Source organism: Peromyscus eremicus, chromosome 3 (genome assembly GCF_949786415.1).
Source record: "Peromyscus eremicus chromosome 3, PerEre_H2_v1, whole genome shotgun sequence".
Taxonomy (NCBI): domain Eukaryota; kingdom Metazoa; phylum Chordata; class Mammalia; order Rodentia; family Cricetidae; genus Peromyscus; species Peromyscus eremicus.
This window is the reverse complement of record NC_081418.1, coordinates 148,596,950-148,620,288: the sequence shown is the minus strand read 5'-3', so window position 1 is coordinate 148,620,288 and position 23,339 is coordinate 148,596,950. Positions and strand designations below refer to the sequence as shown.

The window sequence follows — 23,339 nt, the reverse complement described above, 5'->3', positions numbered from 1 at the left end:
TCTAACACAAGTGATTTAAGAACATCAACATTTATTTAACATGATAAAAAAGAAATGAGATATGAACATTTGCATTAATCTCTAGTAAGCAGCCTTTATTACATGTGCTCACTGTGTGACATCTACACAATGAACATAATTACATCTGTACACAGACTGAGTACTGGATCTAAAAGCCTGCTTATTGCTGTACACATCTAGTCCAATGACGTAAATGTCCAGTACTTCAGAATACCTACACTTGTAATTGTTTTGCTTTTTAAAGAAAAGCTACGCGATAGCATTTGTGTTGAAGCTGACAGAGTATGGCAGTAACTGCTGACGTTGCAATCTGACCGAGGAAGCATTATAGCAGAAAACAGGACAGACTTTACTTAGCGGTAATAAAATGGCACATTTTAAATATATTATATAAAATTTTTACAAATCAAGTGTCAAACAAAGCACTGCAGTAGCCAAAATGGGAGGAAAAGAAGGAAGAAAACAAGCTTCACAGGAAAGTACAGCTTTGCCGAAAAGCCAAAGGAACATAAATTCACCTAGACATAAGCATCCAAATCTGGGGACTGCAACTAAGCAAGCTCTGGATGGAGCGCGGGAGAAAGCACCTTGACCGGTGTGTTCTGAACTCATAGCAGCAAGCCGGTGGAGGATGGTGACCTTGAGACTAGGGAGTGCACATATGGGCCATTAAAGCTATTTTGGAATAAACATTTTCCAAAGGTGATAAAACGATGCTCTGGGTCAGAAGCATCAGAACTATGAATTTCATAGATTTAAGGTATACTGTACAACATCTTCTTACACGGCTGAGGTCCACAGCTTCAGCTCTGTGTGCTCTCAAGAGACGTCAGTGCAGCTGAAAATCAAGAGAGGGGAAATTACTTTTGACATCTGCAAAGCTAATGAACGACAGTGTCCCACAGTAACTAAGCTAGCACAACAGAAGTGACAAGCATGGCCTGGAAACCCCAACACAGAACACACGGAGGGTACTTTCTTTATTTCTCTCAACTCCAACTGAGAATGCAGAGAAGTGTGACGCAATTAAACAGCAATTCAGGAAAATGTCTCAAATTTGTTGCTGAACAGGTCAATAAAGTAGGCATAGCTTTGCCTGACTTCACGAACCAATTTACTGAACCACCCCACAGCAGCGGCATTTTTGAGGATTCCTACATCCCACCGAAACTACGAGTACAGGAAAACATGACAGACACAATGCTAAAATGTAAGTAGTGACAGTGTGTGCCACAGGTTAGCTGTGTAGGGTGGCCATGTAACAGGAGATGAGAAGAGATCTGCCTGGATGGAATGACCAATGCCACTTGGAATGAAAGTTCAAAGACAAAATCCAGTAACCAGTTACCAAACTGGAGAATCTTAAGCTCTGACCATCCTTTGTTAGAGGAGTGGTTATTGTGCCATAAGTTATAGCCTGTTTAGTAAGCCAAAAATTCTTGTGAATGGCTTCTTGTTTTTTTTTTTTTTTTTGGTTTTTCGAGACAGGGTTTCTCTGTGTAGCTTTGCACCTTTCCTAGGACTCACTTGGTAGCCCAGGCTGGCCTCGAACTCACAGAGATCCGCCTGGCTCTGCCTCCCGAGTGCTGGGATTAAAGGCGTGCGCCACCACCGCCTGGCGGCTTCTTGTTTTGATGTAAAGTTTCATGAAGCTCAGGCTGGCCCGGAACTCACTTTTTAACCAATGATGACCTTGAATTTCTGATTCTCCTGCCTCTGCCTCCCAAGTGCTGGGATTACTGGTGTGTACCATTGTGGTGGTTTGAAGGAAAATGGCCCCCAAAGGGAGTGGCACTATTAGGAGTTATGGCCTTGTTAAAGGAAGTGTGTGGCTGTGGGGGTGAGCTTTGAGGTTTCCTATGCTCAATCTAAGCTAGTTCAGTTCACTTCCTGTTGCCTGTGGTTCAATATGTAGCAGCTCCTTCTCCAGCACCATGTCTGCCTGCATGCTGCTGTGCTCTCCTCCATGATGATAATGGACTGAACCTCTGAACTGTAAGCTGCCACCTCAATTAAATGTTTTCCTTTATAAGAGTTGCCATGGTCATGGTGACTCTTCACAGCAATAGAACACTGACTAAGACAACCATCATGCCTGGTTCTGGGAACTGAACCCAGACTCTTCATGTATGTTAGGTACGTGCTCTACCAACTGAGCTACATGTTTAGCTCCTGTAGATAGCGTTTTGTTTTGAGACAGGGTTTCACTACACAGCCTTGGTCCCTGGAGCTCACTATGTAAACACCAGGCTGGCTTTAAACTCAGAGATCCAGCCATGTCTGGCTCTCAGGTGCTGGTGGGTTAAAGCTGTGTGTCCTCACACCTGGCCCTGAGAATGGTTCTCAATGTCCATCTCTTCACTACCATAAGTCTAGGCCATCCATTTGGCCACATGGCATGTCTATCTTGCCCTTGTCTAGTGTTAGTCTGTCACCAGTGTCAGCTATAAACAATCAAAGTTTAGGGAACGGAAAAGGCAAGACACAGATACACCTGTCATAACAGGTTGCTCCTAAATCTAGTAAGCGTCTCAACCCCGTGCAGAGGCTGACCTCACAACGTTTCTGGACAAAGAGACGAGATAGGACAAAAGTGAGGGTGAAGACGGACTCCAGACCACGGGCCCTGCTGCGAGAACGGACAGGTTCAGTCAGAAGATTTTCTCTGTGTGTGTGTTACCACTTCCGACTGTTGGGAATTTATGGTAACTGTGTGTTACCACTTCCGACTGTTGGGAATTTATGGTAACTGAAAAGCTCCCAGCACTGTAACAGGTGGTAGATGCTGAGAAAACATGGAAAAGCCATACAAATTCTCATTCTGCTTTAGTTTTTCAGGAAAAGAAAACTATTTACTTATCAGCACAGAATGATGGTAGAGGAAGCACTGTCTATGTTGTTGATACGCAGGCCCGGGGTCAGTGAGACAGCTTAGCTGCCCCCACACTTAACAACCAAGGTCAGATCCCAGAACTGACTCCACAAAGCTGTCCTCTGGCCTTCACACATGTGCTGTGGCACACTCATGCCTGTCACACACATACATCACACAGCAGAACAAACAAACAAACAAACAAACAAAGGAAGCAGCGACTCAGAAAGTTATCCTCAATTCTAACACCAGTCTCGGGGCACCGCAAGGAGAGCGCCTTCTCCTCGGTTTCCTGGCCTCCAGCAGCGCCCTGGGATTTCAATGCTCTACCACAAACTGCATCCTAACCATGCAGCATCACTTCGGCCTCTAAAAAACCAAGTCACACCAAGCTTACTCACCAGGCATACGTGCCAAACTAAGTGCCCAACGCTGTCCTGTGAGCATGAAATGACCGAAAACGCATCCCTGGCCCTGAGCTCGGGCAGGACGGCAGGTCAGAGCACAGCTAGGGCTTCCTGGTCTGGCACAGGCCAGGAACTGAGGGAAACACTGTCACAGACCCAATCTCTCCAAGGCCAATGTCAGAAATCTAGGCTACCATCTGGGCTTCAATACAGGCCTGGTGCGATGGCAGTGCACAGCCCAGAGTTAATTCACTTGTACTGCTGTTCCAAGAAATGGAGACACTCCAAGTACAACACTCCTAACACAAGGAACCAAAGAGAAGGAGAAGACATACTTCTGAGACTACACACACATGAAATGTGATCCTTCTGTGAGCTTTGGCGGAGTAGGCGGATCTGGTGATGCGGAGGACTCAGGAGACGGGGACAGACTTTTCACTAAAATACACCAAGAAAACAGAAGATAAGTATATACACACAAGCATATCTATATGCAAACATACACATACGTTGTTTTGGACAAAGTTAATTAATATTTATTGTATGTGTGTTTGTGTGTGCATGCTTGTGGGGTCAGAAGACAGCTTAGAAGTCCAACTCAGGCTGTCAAGCTTGGTGGCAAGTGCCTTTACTGTGAGCCATCTCTCCAGTCCAGAGGCCAGAAGATGACATTTTGAAGACACTATGGAGGGTGGCTCCTGATGCTGGGATCTCCACAATGCCACAGGGCTGGGGAGGGGTGAGACATTTTCTTTCTTTGGTTTTTTGAGACAGGGTTTCTCTGTGTAGACTTGGCTGTCCTGGAACTTGCTCTGTAGATCAGGCTGGCCTAGAACTCAGGGATCTGCCTGTCATTGTCCCGCCCCTTCCAGAGTGCTGGGATTAAAAAGCCATTCTTTCCTTCCTGGCTTTGAGGCCAGCTGCCAGCTGTCTGTTAACACGCAGCTAAGTACCAAAGAGCTGTTAATGTTGCGGGTTCACCACCACAGCACTCTGATCCAGACCGCACAGCGGCAAAGGGCTCTGTTGATCATAACTGAGAAGCCCTGTGCTCACTGCCTGCTCAGTACTGAAGGCCCCCCTAGGGAACACGGCTCACACAGACACTGCTAAGGACGGCTCTCGGGACCTGAGCTCACTGCTGTTCCTCTTTGGTGTCAGGCTGTCCTGAGGGTGTGAGTTTAGAGGACTGGAGCGTGTCTTGCTTGCAGAGTATATGAAACAAGCATCTCAGAGGCCAGGCATGGTGGTGCACACATTTCGTCCCAGCACTCCGGAAGCAGAGGCGGGCGGATCTCTGAGGTCTACAGAGCGAGCTCCAGGACAGCCAGGGCTACACAAGGAAACTCTTGACACCCCCCGCCCCCCCCAAAAGAAGCAGCACCACGGCAGCAAACAGTTTAAAAGCACACCTAACCCCACTCCAATCCTCCAAAACTCCGCCAGAAAGAAGAAAAAAAGGGTTCAAAAACACGAGAAACCTGAGGCTGAAGCCTAGGAGTGAAGAACTTGCATGTGAAGGCCAAGCTTCCACCCCTACATTCACACAAAACAAACAAGACAGACAGAGAATAGCACCCAACTGTCCACTCTCTAATGTGCTACGGACAGTGGGATACTACCCCACTGGAATTCCAGTGTGCACCATGGTATCAGCCAGGCCAGAGCAAGCACATAGTTCTGTAACTTCAGTATCAGGTAACAAAGTATCAGGCTGTGGGTTCCAAGAATCCAAGCCTGCCAGGAGGAAAAATTGCCATGTAGGAAGGCATTGCTTAAAGAGTTTGTTTTAGGGGGCTGGAGAGGTGGCTCAGAGGTTAAGAGCACTGGCTGCTGGTTGCTCTTCCAGAGGTCCTGAGTTCAATTCCCAGCAAGCACATGATGGCTCACAACCATCTATAATGAGATCTGGTGCCCTCCTCTGGCCTGCAGGCATACATGCAGACAGAACACTGTATACATAATAAATAAATACATCTTAAAAAAAAAAAAAGAGTTTGTTTTAGCCTGGCAGTGGTGGTGCACGCCTTTAATCCAGCACTGGGGAGGCAGAGACAGGCGGATCTCTGTGAGTTCGAGGCCAGCCTGGGCTACAAAGTGAGTTCCAGGAAAGGTGCAAAGCTACACGGAGAAACCCTGTCTCGAAAAACCAACCAACCAACCAACCAACCAACCAACCAACCAACAAGACTTTGTTTGAACTTATGTAGCTAAGAGGGTGGCACACTTCTTTAATCCCAGCACTAGGGAGGCAGAGGCAGATGGGTATCTGTAAGTTGAGGCCAGCCTCATCTACAAAGTGAGTTCCTGGACAGCCTGGGCTATTACATAGAGAAACTCTGTCTCAAAAACAACAAACAAACAAACAAAACAAACAAATCTGTATGTCTGTAAAGAAGTGGGTGCATCTCATCTCAGGTGCTCAAGGCATTGGATGTGGTATCAAAGTATGTCTTTAGCACTGAGCCATCTCTCCAGCCTGATGGTTTCTGAGACAACCTCCAGAGGACAGGAACTGCAGGTGAGTCACCATGCATGGCTCCTGTGAGCCAGTCCTCTGAGCCTGGGTGGCAGAGGAGCAGGGACAGCTGCTCCTGCCTTGTGGACTCCCCGTGTAGAAGCCCCTGCTGAGGGAAGCAGGACGTGTGCAGGTACCTGGGGTCTGATTCTCTCTGGGAACCTCAGGAGGTGACTCAGAAGAAGCGCAAGTTTCCTCCTCTTCATGAAGACTCTGCACTTCTTCAGGGCGGCTTTCTGCCCGATGGTTTGTCGCCTCTGCCTCTTCTTGGGGGCTGAGGAGAAGAGACTGGCATGTTAACACCGCAGGACACCATCAGTTTCTTAGGTTCTTCTGATACGAGATCTGGCTACATGGCCCAGACTGTTCTTGAACTTGACTCAGCTTCCCAAATGTGGAGACCGCAGGTGTGCGCCACCATACTTAACTTTGTAATGGAAAGTTATACTACACAGGAGCGGGGTGTGTGGTGCATACCTGCAATCCATCACGTGGAAGGTAGAGGCAGGGGATCACAAGTCCAAGGTCACCCTGATTTCATAGAGAGTGCTAGGCTGGCCTGTGCTACTGAGACCCACGCATACAAAAAAGATGCCACCATCTATATTTAGTAACTTAATGTTTTCTTGTAAATAATTTTATTTTCTTTCTTATAAAATACAAACAGAGAAAGACCGGAGCAAATCATCTAGGAAGCTGCCAGTTAGCTCAGCAACTCCCCACTTTACCGCCTGTGTTTCAGTTAAACTGCACATGAACCCTGACTCCCTAAACCAACATTTGTTCAATTTTCTTTTTTAAAAAAGATTTATTTATTATGTATACAGTGTTCTGCCTGCATGTATCCCTGTAGGCCAGAAGAGGGTACCTGATCTCATTACAGATGGTTGTGCGCCACCATGTGGTTGCTGGGAACGGAACTCAGGACCTCTGGAAGAACAGCCAGTGCTTCTAACCTCTGAGCCATCTCTCCAGCCCTCAATTTTCATTTTATGTATGGCCTATGTGTATGTCTGCACACCATTTGTATGCACAGTACCCTCAGAGGCCAGAAGAGGGCATCAGATTCTTTGGAAGTGGAGTTACAAACAGCTGTGAGCCACCATGCACCTTCTGGGAATCCAACCAGAGTGCTCCATAGGAGCGGTCCATGCTCTTAACTGCTGAGCCATCTCTCCAGCCCCTAGCATGTGTTTTTAATACTTTAACACCATTATTTATCGAGCCAGTACTCCAAAAACTTTCCTGACTCTCTTATAATGCCAGGTTAGGATTGTTTGATTAGGATTCCTAAAGGTCTATTCACTTTATTTCCAGATAGGATCTTAATGTCTATGTGTGTGGGTGTATGAATGTTCACATGCTTGGGTATGTGGAGGTCAGAGGCATTGGGTCTCTTCCTCTATTACTCTCCCACTTATATTTCCTGAGCCAGGCTTTCTTCATCGCACCTGGGGCTCTTGGAGTTGGCTAGACTGGCCGGTGCAGGAGCTCCTGTGCGCACCTGTCTCTGCACAGCCTCCCTAGTGCACAGGTGTGCACTGCTGTGTCAATTTCTACGTGCACACCAGGGATCTGAACTCACGTTTGTACAGCAAGCAATTAACTCATTTCTCTAGACCCATGGAGTCTACTTCTGATCCAGAAGCTAGCCTTTTTTTGTTGTTATTGTTTTTTGTTTCTTGTTTCTTTCAAGATAGGGTGTCTCTGTGTAGCTCTGGCTGTCCTGGAACTCGCCCTGTGACCAGTATGGCCTCAAGCTCAGAGATCCACCTGTCTCTTCCTCCCAAGCACTGCCACACCCAGCTTAGCTCACTATTTTTAGAGTCACACAGCTGAGCTGGAGAGGTGGCTTAGCAGTTTATAGAGCATAGGCTGCTTGCTCTTGCAGAGAACATGGGTTCCCATCATATGGCAGCTCACAATCATCTGTTAAATCCAGTAATGGCCTCAGTGCTCAGTGGGCACTACACACACACACACACACACACACACACACACACACACACACACACACGATATATATATCAGGCAAAACTCTCATACACATAAAAATAAATAGATCATAAGAAAGAGCCTCCCAGCTTTCTGAACAGCTGGTTCCTATCTTCTTTAGCTCTTACCTGCATGGAACATCTTCCAGTGCCTGACCTTTATGCTTTTCTCTATCCATCACTTCCTCAGAATTCATCCCATTTGGCTCAGGTGTGAAAAGCATTTCATAAAAAATACTTTCAGTTCTTTTAAGCTACAAAATAAGAAAAAATGCTTTTTAGAGCATTCTTGCCATATTTAATATTAGTAAAGCTAAAATGATCACACTGTCTAAAAATTATGCCCCCAAATTATACACTATCACAAATATTTGTGACTACGTCTAGATTTAAGTATATTAAAGATATTAACATCATTTACTACTAAAAGTCATTTATACACAGAGATGATACACATTGCTGATGTAGCCATTGGGTGATCTTTCTTGTTTTTTTTTTTTTTTTTTTTTTTTTTAGTTTTTCGAGACAGGGTTTCTCTGTGTAGCTTTGTGCCTTTCCTGGAACTCACTTGGTAGCCCAGGCTGGCCTTGAACTCACAGAGATCCGCCTGGCTCTGCCTCCCGAGTGCTGGGATTAAAGGCGTGCGCCACCACCGCCCGGCTGGGTGATCTTTCTATGTGGTGAATATATCAAGCAAATTAAAGAAAATCTATCATTTCATTTAGATTTAGAGCTCTCTGACTGAAAAGCACACCTTAGTTCCTTGGATCTAATCTTCCAAGTACCCCACCACCCTCCCATATCTGGGACTTCTACCTTTCTGCCGAGATCCACATTCTGGGGTTCAGCTTCTTCTAATAGAACAGTTTCTGCTGCTGGAGTTTCATGGTCTGGCCTTACATCATTTTCTCTGCGGACAGTGTCTAGCTCCTTAATGTTATCATCCCTCCGTAGAGTCTGCTCAAAAGACAGATAGCATTTTTATTCATGTACTCACATTTTGTTATTGTGGTTTTTTTTTTTTTTTGAGACAGGGTTTCTCTGTGTAGCTTTGCGCCTTTCCTGGATCTCGCTTTGTAGACCAGGCTGGCCTTGAACTCACAAAGATCCGCCTGCCTCTGCCTCCCGAGTGCTGGGATTAAAGGCGTGCGCCACCACCACCTGGTTTTGTTATAGTTTTGAATCAGGTCTTGTCCCATGTTGGCCCATATCTCACTATGTAGCTCAGGCTGGCCATGAATTTGTAGTGAGTCTTTTACCTCGGCTTCATGAGTTGGTACGATTATAGACGGGTCTTGCTATGTAGCCCAGGCTGGTGGGGAAATTGTAATCCTCTGCCTACACTTCCTGAATGCTGTGATTAGAAGTCTCTGCTATTACTGCCTAGCCTTAAAGCATTTTTGTTGTTGGTTTTACTCTATTTTTTAATTTTTATTTTATTTTATTTTTTGGTTTTTTTTTCGAGACAGGGTTTCTCTGTGTAGCTTTGGAGCCTGTCCTGGGACTCGCTCTGTAGATCAAACTGGCCTCAAACTCATAGAGATCCGCCTGTTTCTGCCTCCCGAGTGCTGGGATTAAAGGTGTGAGCCACCACTGCCCAGCGGTTTTACTCTATTTTTATTTATTTATGTGTATGTGGGTACTCGTGGAACCAGAAGAGAGTGTCAGATCCCCTGGAGCTGGAGTTACAGGTGATTATGAACTGCTTGATGTGGGTGCTGAACCTGGGTTTTCTGGAAGAACAGCAAGTACTCTTAACCTCTGAGCTGTCTCTACTGTACTCCTGTGTTTTGTTTTTATGAGGATGCTGGCACAACAGTCCCAAATAGAGGCAGGAGATTAGGAGCTCAAGGTCACTTCCAGTTATTCGGGGAGAGACCTGTGTTATCACTCCCACCCCTGACTAAAAACAAGGTAAAGCTGGAAAGAGGCTGCTGTGGTGGTTTACGCCTGTAACCCTAATGCCTGGAAGTAGAGGGAGGAGGACTGCCAAAACTTTGAGTTCGCCGGGCGGTGGTGGCGCACGCCTTTAATCCCAGCACTCGGGAGGCAGAGCCAGGCGGATCTCTGTGAGTTCGAGGCCAGCCTGGACTACCAAGTGAGTCCCAGGAAAGGCGCAAAGCTACACAGAGAAACCCTGTCTCGAAAAACCAAAAAAAAAAAAAAAAAAAAAACTTTGAGTTCAGCCGGGGTTACATAAGGTTCCAAGACAGCCACAGTTAAACATCGCAGTCCTGCTGCGGACAGCAGGGATGAAAGAGGAACTAGCCAGAGATGGCTCAGTGGGTAAGGGGGCTTGCTGCCAAGCCTGACAACCTGAGTTAAATCCCTGGAGCTTAGCTGGAGGGAGAGGACCAACTCCTACAGGTTGTCTTCTCCATGTGTGTGTGGTGTGGTATGTACACCACACAAACACACATGGCACAAAATACAGAGAAAAAGATCAGTGTATGCAATAATCTTCTCATACACTCTGAAGACCTGCCTTTGCCTTCTGATTGGTTTAATAAAGGGCTAAATGGCCAATGGCTAGGCAGGAAGACTTCAGGAAGACTGCGAGAGCGAGAGCGGAGAGCGAGAGCGGAGAGCGAGAGCGGAGAGCGAGAGCGGAGAGCGAGAGCGGAGAGCGAGAGCGAGAGCGAGAGCGAGAAGGGGAGATGAATCTAGGCGTGGGAGAGACGCCAGAGGACACGGATAGGAAACAGGAGGCACAAGATGGAAGAGAGGTAAAAAGCCAGGAGGCAAAACGTAGATTAATAGAAATGGGTTAATTTAAGTTATAAGAGCTAGTGGGACAAGCCTAAGCTACAGGCCGAGCTTTCATACTTAACAATAAGTCTCCGTGTCCTTTTTTGTGAGCTGGTGGCCCAAAGAAAAATCTGTCTACAGATTGGTTCTACATACAAACTTAGCCTAGTCTTGTGATACAAGTTCGTAATCTTGGCTACATGTGAGACCAGGGCAAAAGAATCTTAGGTTCAAGGCCTGCTTGGGCTACAGAATGAGTTCAAGGAGATCCCAAACAATTTATAAGGTTTTTGTCTCCAAATAAAACCTCTCACTGAGGGCTGGGGATGCAGTTCTGTGATGACTACTTAATTCGCCCAGAGCCACAGGGCAATGGCTACCGGTGCTTCCATTACTGCAAGGCCGGCTCCTTCCTTTGCAGCATACGAAATAAGCCGGTCTTCTGAACAAACAAAGAAAAGACTGACTTATAAGAATGGCCAGGGGCTGGAGAGATGGCCCAGCGGTTAAGAGCACTGGCTACTCTTCCAGAGGACCTGGGTTTAATTCTCAGCACCCATATGGCAGCTCACAACTGTCTGTAACTCCAGTTCCAGGAGATCTGACACCTTCACACCAATGCACATAAAATAAAGTTTAAAAAAATATTCTTTAAAAAAAAAAAAAAATAGCCAAAAATGAGCCAGGTGGTGGTGGCGCAGGCCTTTAATCCCAGTCCTCAGGAGGCAGAAGTAGGTGGATTTCTGTGAGTTCAAAGCCAGCCTGGTCTACAAAGTGAGTTCCAGGACAGCCAGAACTGTCACACAGGGAAACCCTGTCTGGGGGTGGGCGTGGGGGAAGCAATGCAATCAGAAGTCAACATACCTGAGTGACCCTGAAAGGACTCTCTCTCACACTGGAAGGACTTTGTAAGGGTGACTGGTCAGCAGCACTGATAACATTGAGTCCCTTCTTCTTCTCCCTTAGGCAGGCCTGTTGGTGTCTCCTTATTCTCTCCATTTGCTCTTCCACAGTCATCCTAGGTCGAGTACTTTCAGCCAGACAGAGCTGTTCCACTGCGCTTCTTGGTCTTTCCTTAAGATTAAAAATAAGTCTGTGAATACACATACATACGCGCATACACACACACACACACACACACACACACACACACACACGCGCGCGCGCACACTGGAGATGTTGTTCAGTTGGTAGAGTGCTTGCATAGCACGTATTAGGCCCTAAATTGCATTCCTTGCTCCAAATAAACCAGGTGCTTGCTTATCAGCCAAGCATTCAGAAGCAGGAGGATCAAGGTCATCCTCAGTTACACAGAGCTCAAAGCAAGATTGGATTACATGATATGTTGTCTCAAAAACAAATACTTCTGAAAAATATCATGAGTAAAAATTTTCTAAGGTACAGTTACTTATGTTTGCATTCAAAAATCAGAGGTGGAGATTTGAATGCCAATAAGGGAACTTCAGACTGCACCTTAAGTGACTTCCTCCTTAACTGGTCCTGATGTGTGGTGTAATGATGAGGAGAGTGAGCAAGGGGGCTACAAACACAGAACACAGAGAAGAGGGCACAGACGTGGTACTGCCTCCTTGGTTTAACAAAAAAGGGGAGGGGGTTTGGGCACATAATTCAGCACTCAGGAGTCTGAGGCAGGAGGATCACAGTTTGAGGACAGCCTCACTCAGCTATATGAGACACAGGAGAACAAAAAGAAAAACAACAGCAACAAAAAGCAGGATTAGGAACAGAGCCTGTGGCAAAGTTCTGGCTCAGCTGCACAGGCCCTGGCCTCCAGCCTCAGCACTGCAAAGATCAACTCATCCCACTACAAGGTGTGGCTACGGAGAGCGGAAACAGCCCAAGGGCGACCGTGTTAGAGAGCGAAGCTCATGCCATTGCTGTCTTTCTTTCTCTTAACCCACAAGCTCCAAACCTATATGAAACCATTTTAATAAACCCCACTGAAGCTGGGTGGTGTTGAAACATGCCTTTAATCCCAGCACTCGAGGCAGAGGCAGGTGGAACACTGTGAGTCGAGGCCAGCCTGGACTACAGAGTGAGTTCCAGGACAGCCAGGGCTACACAGAGAAACCCTGTCTTGAAAAAGCAAAACAAAACAAAACAATTTTATTAAACTCCAATGCTACTTTAAAAAGCTGGTGCTGGAGCTGGAGAGCGGGTGCCTGTTGTGTGAGCATGAGGACCTGAGTCTGGATCCCTAGCACCACGTTACACCAGCTACAGCAGTTCCTGTCGAAAATCCAGTGCTTGGGGAGGGAAGGTACAGGGAGACAAGAAGACTTCTGGAGCTCATACTCTGTGGGGCAAGATCAAGGAAGTCACCCAGTGTGGACCTCTGGCGCACACACACACACACACACACACACACACTGCCCTGGTGTAGTGATGCCTCAGGAGGCAGAGGCAGGAGTGCTCTACGTTTGAGGCTTGGGTTACATGTTGAGTCCTGTCTCACTAAACATAAATGAATAAAAAAATAAATGGGCTGGCCTGGTGGTGGTGGTGCACACCTTGAATCCCAACACTGGGGAAGAAGAGACAGGAATCTCCGAGTTTGAGGCCAGCCTGGTCTACAGAGTGAGCTCTAGGACAACCAGAGCTACAGAGAGAAACCTTGTCGCTAAACATAAACCAACAAACAAAAATAAATGGCGTGGCTTCTCTGAATAAAGTTACTCCGTGTCTTGGAAACAGAAAATGACATAAAACTCCGACTAGGAGAAGTGGAGGGGAGAGATGGGGCAGAACACTTAAATAATATGAGTTTCTCTCATTTTAGGAGAATGTAGTATTTTTAGTCACACATTACTCAAGTGACTAGTCAAGAAAACACCCTAAAATATTTTTTGGTTAACAATAAAACTACAGAAACATTATTCTCTGTCTTAACAACTGTACTTTATCACCATGGCCATGGCCACTACATTAATACTGATACATAGCTGGTAGTTTTATCTCACAATTACTTTTATGGGGGGGGGGGGGGATTTTGAGACAGGGTCTTACGTGGTCCAGGCTGGCCTCAGACTCAAGGTACACTGCAGTCCCCTGAGTAGTTAGGATTACAAGCATGGGCTACCATGCCCTGTATTATGCTTGTTTGTTTTCTTAAAGACATGGTCTCACTGTGCAGCCAAACTGTGGACTAAGACGTCCGCTGGGGCTGTCGTCTGAGGTGCTGACTTTCTAAGTATGAGAAAAATATAAGGAAGGCGATGTTTCTACCACAGCTCTACAGACAGCAAGCTGTGGGCGCAGTGCAGAGGCCTGCCCTTCATCTCTGGTCTGTACCGTTCTTAGCTCCACCTTCTTAGTCTTCCTCAAGGTCACATAGGAGGCTATTGTGGAGGACTCCGGCGTGGGTGACTTCGTTCTCAGAGGAACTCCAACCGCAAAGTGGGGACCTGAAAGTTAAAGCACTGTAAGTTCCACAGAACACTTGGGACACAGCATGGCGCCCTTCTGATGCTCTTCACGGGAGGTGTTTGCTGTTTATGGATTTCTGGTCAGTTGGGACTAAATCTAATACATGAACATATCTCTGCTTGCCGCTAGACCATACCAGCTCTGGGTGCACAATCAGACAGATCTGCTACTTGCAAAGTGCTGGGGCTGGAGAGATGGCTCAGCAGTTAAGAGCATTACCTGTTGTTACAGAGGACTGGAGTTCGGTTCTCAGTATCCATGTCAGACAGCTCATAACCACCTGCAACTCCAGCTCTAAGGGATTCTAGTACCTATTCTGATCTTCCAGGGCACCCACACATGATACATAACATTCATAAAACAGATAAATATTAATTCATTATATTTGCAAGTGTGTGTGTGTGTGTGTGTGTGTGTGTGTGTGTGTGTGTGTGTGTGTGTAAGTTTCACGGAGGCCAGAGGTATCAGGTCCCGTGTCACTGGAGTTACTGGTGATTATGTGCTGCTTGACATGGGTGCTGGTAACCAAACTCAGAGAAGTAACCCGAATGTGTTCCCAGGGCATGTTCACACACATGTAGTCCAGAATAAACTACTCTTAATGTGGGAACAGGAGCTGTATTTTCAGCCAGCAGCTTTGTAATTGGGGTTTATTCTAGGAATGTAAGTGGAATGATTTAGTATCAAGATAGATGAGTGGTTAAGAGGTCATACTGTTCTCCTAGAGGACCTGAGTTCAGTTCCCTGCACCCACGTCACGCAGCTCACAACCACCTACTCCTCTAGGCTCTTTGGGAGCCTGGAAGAAGCTCAGTAAAGTGTCTGCCTAGCGCGTGTCAAGTCTGATACCCAGCACTGCCAGACCCAAACAAAAGCAAAATAAAGTGAACTGCAATTCATTTTCACATTTGAAAAGCAACATGAGGACCAGCTTGGCATGAACCCTGGTGCACAGTGAATCTGAGCCCATTGCAGGGGCCAGAAAAGGGGAGACAGTCCCAGCAAGGGGAACACGGGGCAAGAGAGGCTGAGGACGAGGAGGCAGCAGGACAGTGAGGGTGTTCAAGACCATGAAGGCCCTCAGTGACAAATTCTCTCTGTCACTGGAAGCGTGAAAACTAACTTCGTCTGAGGGAAAAACAGGGTTTCACAGTCCGCATGCAGACCATGCACAGGCTGGCACAGATGCTGCCCATGCAGAGAGCACCAGCCATGCCTCCCATCCTCCAGCACCTTCCCTAGGCTGCTGCACTCTTAGCCTGTAGGGAAGCAGGGCCTCCCTTCCTGTATCGTGACCAGATAGCCATCCAGCACCTCACTAACTGGCAAACTCTGTAGTCTACAGCTGTAAGGACGTCCTCTGTTCTGTGGGTTGTTGCTATTGCTGTTCCCACCATATTCCACTGCAGAGAGGCAGTATACTAAAGGAACCGATTAATGGAAACATCTCTCACACTTGTCCATAGTGAACTTCTACGGAACTCTATCCAACCTACTCTTTCCTTATCGAACAGACAGTAATTTCTCAGCAGTAACACTGCAAAGGTTTGGGGATGTGCAGAAAAAAGCAAAATAAATGACTGCAGTAGAAAAAGAAGAGGAGGCGCCTCTCCTTGGTAGCTTCCTTTGATTCTAGGCCATCTGGGCTAGACTGAAATTCTATCTGAAAAAAAAGGGGAGGGTAGGAGGGCAGATAGTTTGTGGATTAAAGTACTTGCCATGCAAGCCTGATGACCTGAGTTCAATCCTTGGAACCTACATCAAAGCTAAAGGAATGAACTGATAGTACAACGTTGTCCTCTGGCCGCCACAGGAGTGGCAGGGCATGCACACGTGATGGATGCCATAGTGTTCATCTGTAATCTCAGCACTTCTATGGAGATGAGGGGCAATAAAAAATAAATAAGTAAATAAATAAAAAGCAAGAGACTTTGTCTCTAAAGTGAGGATCAACTTCTGAGGTTGTTCTCTGACCACAATATACACGTCTTGGCATACATGTACACATGTACACACACAGAAAAACAGTAAAACAAATGAAATAAAAAATGATTGTTACAATGTAACTTTATATTACTGATTTTCTTCATGTAAAAGCCCATCAAACTTCTTAAAATAAGACCAGAGGCTGGTGATGAAGCAGAGTGGAACAGTCTTACATAGCATGCTTGATGTCCTGGATTCCAGCCCCAGCACTAGGGCGGAGAAGAGGAAAGAAGGAGCGAAACGATACTTGTGTGTTGTGTCTAGATACAGATGAGCCTCCCTCTTAAGCAGCAGCTGGTAAAAGCAAAAACTGGAACTGCAGGGCCATGATTACTGGCCCAAGTTGGAGTCCCAGGCAGAAATACGACATACTGCTTAGAAAGTCTCCAACAGAACCATCTAAAATCCTATCAGATTACTATGTAGTGGAGAGGCTTTCTGATTAAGAATTATGGCACACTTCTGCCCTCCCTATAAGAAACAATCCTAATGGCCTGTGAATCAGCTGACAGGACAAAGTTCTCCATGAACGCTGCTTGCTGTGGCTTGAGCGTGCACGTACACACGCACACATTCACATGCACACACACACATTCACATGCACTTGCCAGTGCTCTTGGAGGCCAGAAGAGGATGTTGGAATCGCCTGGAGCTGGAATTACAGGTGGCTGTGAGTTGCTTGATGTGGGTGCTGGGTACCGAACTTAGGTCCTCTGGAAGAACAGCAAGCACTCTTAATCACTGAGCCATTACACCAGCCCTAATGGTGACTCTTTTGCCTAAACATTTCTGGTTCTTTTTACTTCAATTTCTTTAAAAACACATTTTTTAGATTTATTTATTTAATGTGTATGTTTATATGTGCACCATGTGTGTGCCTGGTGCCCTTAGAGGTCAGAAGAGTTTGGATCCCCTGGAACTGTAGTTACAGATGGTGTGACCTGCCATGTAGGTGTTGAGAGTTGAACCCAGATCCTCAACAAGTGGTCTTAATCACTGAGCTGACTCTCTGGCCCTTTTATTTATTTTTTTTGAGACAGAGTCATGCTAAGTAGCTCTAGTTGGTCAATCCTCCTGTATGTTTGTGTCACCATGTCCAGGTCAAAGCATTTCTTTCTTTCTATTTTTTTCCCCCCTGAGACAAGGTCTCACTATAAAGCTGTCCTGGAGTTCACTATGTAAAACCAGACTGACTTTGAACTCCACAGAGATTCACCACTATGCCCTGCTCAAAACATTTTTTAACTGGGAAACTCAAAGAGACCCCAAAGATTTCAGATATGAGATTATGGACTTATATATGTACTGGGTGAAAATGTACACAAAATATCTGAAAACCAAATAAAACACAAAAGAGATCAAATACTGTGAACACTGACCTTTAACAACTGGAGCTTCCATCTCGGAAACTGGTTCTGACTTTTCCTCTCCATTAGACTCATCAACTTCTGCCACTGTGGTCAACTCTGGCTCACTCTTGTAGAGTCTATAGTCTGGACCCTTGAATGGAAGACATGTGATTGCAACAACAGAAAACTACACGGTCACTGGATGCTGTGCACCTCAACTAGGTAGGTGGCTCAGTGCTAGAAGCCTTGCCTATCATATGTAAGGTCCTGGGCTCAACTGAAAAATAAGTTTGCCTTTAAAGATGGAAATGGAAAGCCCCAAATCTGATATAATACAATACATGTTACATGGCAACTGAGTAGAAAGAATAATTCAAAGTTTTTTTTTTTTCTCCCTTTCTTAGGAAGATTTTTAATTAGTGAAACTTACTATTTTAAAATTTAGACTATTCCTAGGGACAAAGTCTCTTTTCTTCTGTGTGTAGAGATTGAACCAAGGGCCTTGTGCTCACTCTAAAGATTTATATATGTACATTAGTGTTTTGGCTGCGTGTTTCTGAGTGTACCCCACAGGTGTCCTGGTGTCCACAGATTCCCTGGAACTCTCATTCTAGGTGAGTGTGCACTGCTATGTAGCTTCAAAGAACCAAGCCTGGGTCCTCTGGAAGAGCAGCAAGCGCTCGTAACCACTGCACCAACCTTTCTAGCTTCTTTCATGCACTTTATCACCCAGAGTCATTCTTTGGAGGTAGGTCTCTCTCTCTCTCTCTCTCTCTCTCTCTCTCTCTCTCTCTCTCTCTCTCTCTCTCTCTCTCTCTCTCTCTCAGACTGCCCAGCCTAGGCTGGTTTAGAGTCATGCTTCTCCTGCGTCTGCCTCTCTGAGTGCTGTATGACAGATGGATGCCATCATAACTGGCTCAAAGTCACTCCTTTTTTTTTTTTTTTCCCTTCAAGACAAGGTTTCTCTGTATAGCAGCTCTGGATATCCTGAAACTCGATTTGTAGACCAGGCTGGCCTGGAACTCACTGAGGTCCTCCTGCCTCTGCCTCCTGAGTGCTGGGATTAAAGGCATGTGCCACCACGCCTGGCTCACAGTTTTATCATGGTCAAACTAAAGTCTAAAAATAATCATACAATCCAATAAATTTTCATCTAGAAGTAAGTCTGAGTAAATAAGGTTCATCCCAAACTAAATTCCTGTCAGAGAATACTTTGTATTTCTCAAAATTATCTAAGTTTCATTTTTCTTGTTTTTCTTTTGGAGACAGGGTCTTGCTTTATTTATAGCTCAGGCTTGCCTTGACCTCACAATCTACCTTCTTAGTTCTAGGTCTCCACTGTCCTTGCTCACGACAGTCTCTTCATCTGCTCACTGAAGCCCTCGTGTTTTCAATCCCAGAGATCCCTGATCCTTGCCAATACCTACGTCCTTGCATGGTTTTCCTAAACTGCCTGCCTCCTGCTCATTTTGCTATTTTCTGATCTAAATATTCTGTTTGCCTCTAACGCTCTGAAGTGGTGAATTTAAAATATGGCTTGATCAGAATGTGTAAAGTAACCACTTTATGAATAATGAAATATTAAAATTATGAGATTATTAAAAAGTAAAATGATAAAACGTAAATTGGAAAAACAAAAGGTAATAATGTTATATGCAAACAGAAAGGCACTAGCTAAAAAATGGAGTTACAGCAAAAATAAGCTGGAGCATGAAATAAATTAATTCTCAAAAATGAGTGGGTATATAAAATTGTTCTGTGGCTATGGCAGCCACTTACACAGTGAGATCCATTTCTTGGATATCCTTGAACTTGATGAGTCTTCCTCTCTTCAGGCAGATGCACGGGGCCCCTGCTATAACAGAGCAAGGAGCTGCTATCACTGGGCAGAGGGGGGATTATGGGAGGCTGCTCTGTAAAGTCATAAGACCGAGGAAGTGGAGGCCGAGGTGGGACTACTTCCTCTTCCTAAAGATTGTAGAATAGTCACCTTATTTAGATAAGCAGATTGGGTTAAGCATCTCTACACTGTTTTCATTGCTACATTAATTAAAGTTACTGTAATATGGTTAAAGGGACACTGCCAAGCCAAAAGTCTCACAGTGAAAAACCACAACAATTTTGAATGATAGTAAATAATGGGGTTTAAGTGCCATATCTGTTTTCTCCTACACTTCCAGGGTAGCTTTACCTACCCAGACAGATCACTATGGGAAATTACTGTACTTCATTGTAAAACCAGAAGGAAAAAAAAAAAAAAGCTGGCTAAAAAAATTATTATTACATATTTTTGATGATTTTGAGAGAAAAAAGAATTTCTTTTTGGCTTTTAAACAAAACTCAAGGCCACAGACTTTTTTCAGTTAGGTTGACAGTATCTCTTTGTTGTTATAATTTCTCTATGGCATGCATGACCGAGTCAACTTTATCTAGCAACCATCCTATAAATGTTATCAAATATAAGAAGCCATGATAAATATTCAAATCACTCAGAAAAAGCACAATAATGTTAAAGCTCTAATAGATGAAAAGTAGTCACTAATTTGATTTTTGCATTTAAGGAAGAAAAATCATGTTAGAGATTACTAAGGTACCAAATTACTAAGTCAGTAACATTTCAAGATTAAAATGATCTAACTACATTTAAAAGACATTCTATCTTTCTTTTTCTGTTCCCTGAGATAGAGTCACACTATGTAGCCCAGCCTGGCCACAATTTGCCATCCTCCTGCCTCAACCTCCCGAGGACTGGGTTGTGCACCACCACCCCAGGCAGGCTAAAAAGTATTTTTTCAGGAATAGAGAAGACTTAACTACTTTGAATTTCACTTGTTAACATTTAAAGTTAGCTTGAAAAACAATCCAAACTTACCTCGCTTTTGTACTTAACTGCTGAGAAAGGCTTTGATCCTGCCAGACCTACTGGGAAGATTGGAAAACGTAACTACTTATACTAAGAACACCTTTCTAAACCCACAGAAAGAGTGACTTCGGTTAGCTTACTTTATTTAAAAATTTTAAATTAAATGTAGTTATTTTGTGTGCGTGTGTATGCACACATGTGGAAGGTAGAGGACAACTTTCACAAGTGGGTTCTGTCCTTTCACCTTGTGGGTCTTAGGAATCAAACTCAGGTCTCCAGTCCTGCCAGCCAGTGTCCTTACCTACTGAACCATCTCACCAGCCTGGTTTCATTGATGTGACAAGAAGTCTTCACATTATTGTCCCCACCCCTCTACTGTGCTTCCAGGAGTTTGCTATGAAGCTTACGCTCACTTGGCACTCATTTTTGCTGGCCTCAAACTCAAGGCCACACCCTGGCCTCAGCCTCCCTAGTGCCAGCATTACAAGTGTTAGCCTTCTTTTCTTGTTTTTTTTCCACAGGGTTTCTCTGTGTAGCCCTGGCTGTCCTGGAACTCTCTCTGTAGACCAGGCTGGCCTCAAACTCACAGTCTGCCTCCTGAGTGTTGGGATGAAAGGCGTGTACCGCCAACATCTGCTCTAAATATTAAATTTAAGAAATGGTATGTGGGCCGGGCAGTGGTGGCACAGGCCTTTAGTCCCAGCACTGGGGAGGCAGAGGCAGGCGGATCTCTGTGAGTTCGAGGCCAGCCTGGGCTACAGAGCGAGATCCAGGAAAGGCACAAAGACACACAGAGAAACCCTGTCTCGAAAAACCAAATGAAAAAGGAATTGGTACTGGAGCTGGAGAGATGGCTCACTGGTTAAGAACACTGGCTGGACTCCCGGCACTCTTCTGGTGGCTATAAAACTCCAGTTCCAGGGGATCTGCAGTCCTTTTCCAGTCTCCACGGACACAAGTCACACAGACAAACATGGAGGCAAAACACCCATACACATAAAATAAATTTCAAAAAAAAATCTTAAAAATAGAAAAAGAAAAGATCTGTAAAAATAGGTTTCCTCAGCCGGGTGGTAGCGCACGCCTTTAATCCCAGCACGCGGGAGGCAGAGCGGATCTCTGTGAGTTCGAAGCCAGCCTGTTCTACAGAGCGAGATTCAAGACAGGCATCAAAACTACACAGAGAAATCCTGTCTCAGAAAAAAAAAAAAAAAAAAAAAGGTTTCCTCAAGCATTATTGGTATAAACAGTTCTCTTTGATGAGAGCAATCTGGCCATACCCTTTAGAATGGAGTGCGTACTAACTTTTCACACTGTGGAAACTAGGGGGTACTGGCAAGTATTTCCTGTTATATGCTAATGATGCCTGTTACAGAAGAACTTACAGTTAGTACCAAAATAGCACTCCAGAAACTTCACATGTTCACCAAATGGGAAAGGATAAAGCATGGTTAATCCATATAATGTCACAGGCAACTATTATTACATTCAGGAGGAGAAAGCCAACAAGATCAGTCAGCACCCTAACAGCAGCAGGAACTGGAACCACTGGTTAACAACAAGAACAGACAGGAAGGTGGTGTTCACAGTCATGAGGGGAGCAGGGGTGGTATGGTCAAGACAAACTGTGTACATGTCCGAAACTTTTAATAAATAAAAGATATTATTAAAAAGGGAAAGCAAAAGGAAAAAGAGGTGTAAGATCCCCTTCCTTTTCTCCACGGAGAAGAGTCAGAAGTAAGGCGTCAATAAAGCTAAAGTGCTGTCAGTAATCACAGACACAGAACAAGGGTTTCTGTGGCCGGGGCTTCTACTTTATGAATTTATGTACCCATTCAATGGCAGAGTGACTGTTTCCCGATGGAAAACTCCATTAAAATGACAGACTTATGTCTTTCCAGCAAAGCCGACCTACCTGTTTCTGAGGAACCTCTTTGCTGTTTGTGTTTGCTCAACCCCTCCATGACATCTTGAATTCTCCAAAGTTCTTTCTGAATCTGTGCCCGCTGAATTCCTGCCGATTCACTCTATCAGTAAAGACGGAGAGGTCACTGTGGTGCTTGAGTGGAAATGCCTTCCAGGGACTCATGCATTTGAACACTCAGTTTCAGTTGGTGGGGCCTTGCTGGAAGAAGTACCCACTGGGTGGGAGCTTTGGGATTTTCCAGCTGGCCCCTTCCAGGTCTCACTCTCTCTCCTTCGAGACTACAGGCCGGCTATGATGGGCTCTATCTCTCTGGAACTGCGAGCCAAAGTACAGACCCCTTCTCCCTTAAGTTGCTTTTTGTTGAGGTTTTCTATCATAGCAACAGGAAAATAACTAATTCAACAATAAGTTAGGGGGAAAAAGTCAAAGTTATGTCTCACTAATTATATAACGAAAAGAGAGCCACAGAGGATTAAGTCCCTGGGATATTTAGGATAACACACGTGAGCCCATGAAGTTGTAAAGATAAAAAGGTAAGGCACAAAGAGAAATACACAATTTCTCTGACATAAGTATGCTACTGTGCATGTCTGTAGTGCGCTTTGTTGTTATTTGTGATTCCAGAAAGGCACATTCTTAGAAGGGACTATAAATTAAAAATGAAAAGGGAACAAAACTTACCATTCCTAAGTTAAAACAAGACAAAAAAGTCCCTGAGGAGAGAAAGAAAGCCACAGAAGGTGCTCGCTGGGTCCCGGCACCTCCAGGTCCACTTTCACTGGTTTCCAATACACAGCCCACAGTGCGCTGCAGCTCAGGGGTAGACAGTGTGCTTGACCAGCATGCACACCACCTCAGCACCACCCAGCACTGCACTAGAGGGAGTAACCGTTCTATGACTGTCTGATCAGTCCCAGTGGGTAGTTAGCTGCTGTTGCAGGTGTGGACCCGAGCAGCTCAATGGACAGCAGATCCTAGTCCTTCTCCATGCCCACGATCACCTTCTCCCGAACTTATTGCATAAGGCTCCATACTATTTGTGGTTCCATGATTCACTGACAGGCACGGCGCATATCCTGAGGATAAGGATTCCTACGCTACTTCCTAAACTTGAGAACATAAAACACACTTGACTGATAGAAGTAAATAAATGTGTTTGCAATACAAACACTCAACCACAAATACTTTTACTCTGCTCTCGTAATTC

The 23,339-nt window shown here is 45.2% G+C and overlaps 1 protein-coding gene across 4 annotated transcripts in view; it reads right to left on the bottom strand.

Moving 5' to 3' along the window:
* Positions 1-14: 14 nt before the first annotated feature.
* Positions 15-23,339, bottom strand: part of Plekha5 (pleckstrin homology domain containing A5) — a 75,812-nt gene continuing 52,487 nt past the window's right edge. For 2 of the 4 annotated variants that reach the window (XM_059258735.1, XM_059258736.1), the window contains 10 exons: positions 22,121-22,232; positions 20,215-20,261; positions 17,373-17,493; positions 13,873-13,985; positions 11,425-11,634; positions 8,629-8,769; positions 7,942-8,066; positions 5,956-6,092; positions 3,636-3,738; positions 15-859 (listed from right to left, as the gene is read on the bottom strand). In XM_059258735.1, the coding sequence (XP_059114718.1) occupies positions 3,644-3,738; positions 5,956-6,092; positions 7,942-8,066; positions 8,629-8,769; positions 11,425-11,634; positions 13,873-13,985; positions 17,373-17,493; positions 20,215-20,261; positions 22,121-22,232 (1,101 nt within the window). In that variant the 3' untranslated portion in view covers positions 15-859; positions 3,636-3,643. Of the gene's footprint in view, positions 860-3,635; positions 3,739-5,955; positions 6,093-7,941; positions 8,067-8,628; positions 8,770-11,424; positions 11,635-13,872; positions 13,986-17,372; positions 17,494-19,121; positions 19,311-20,214; positions 20,265-22,120; positions 22,233-23,339 lie in introns of all 4 variants that reach the window. The other 2 variants (XM_059258733.1, XM_059258734.1) reach the window with 2 other exon arrangements.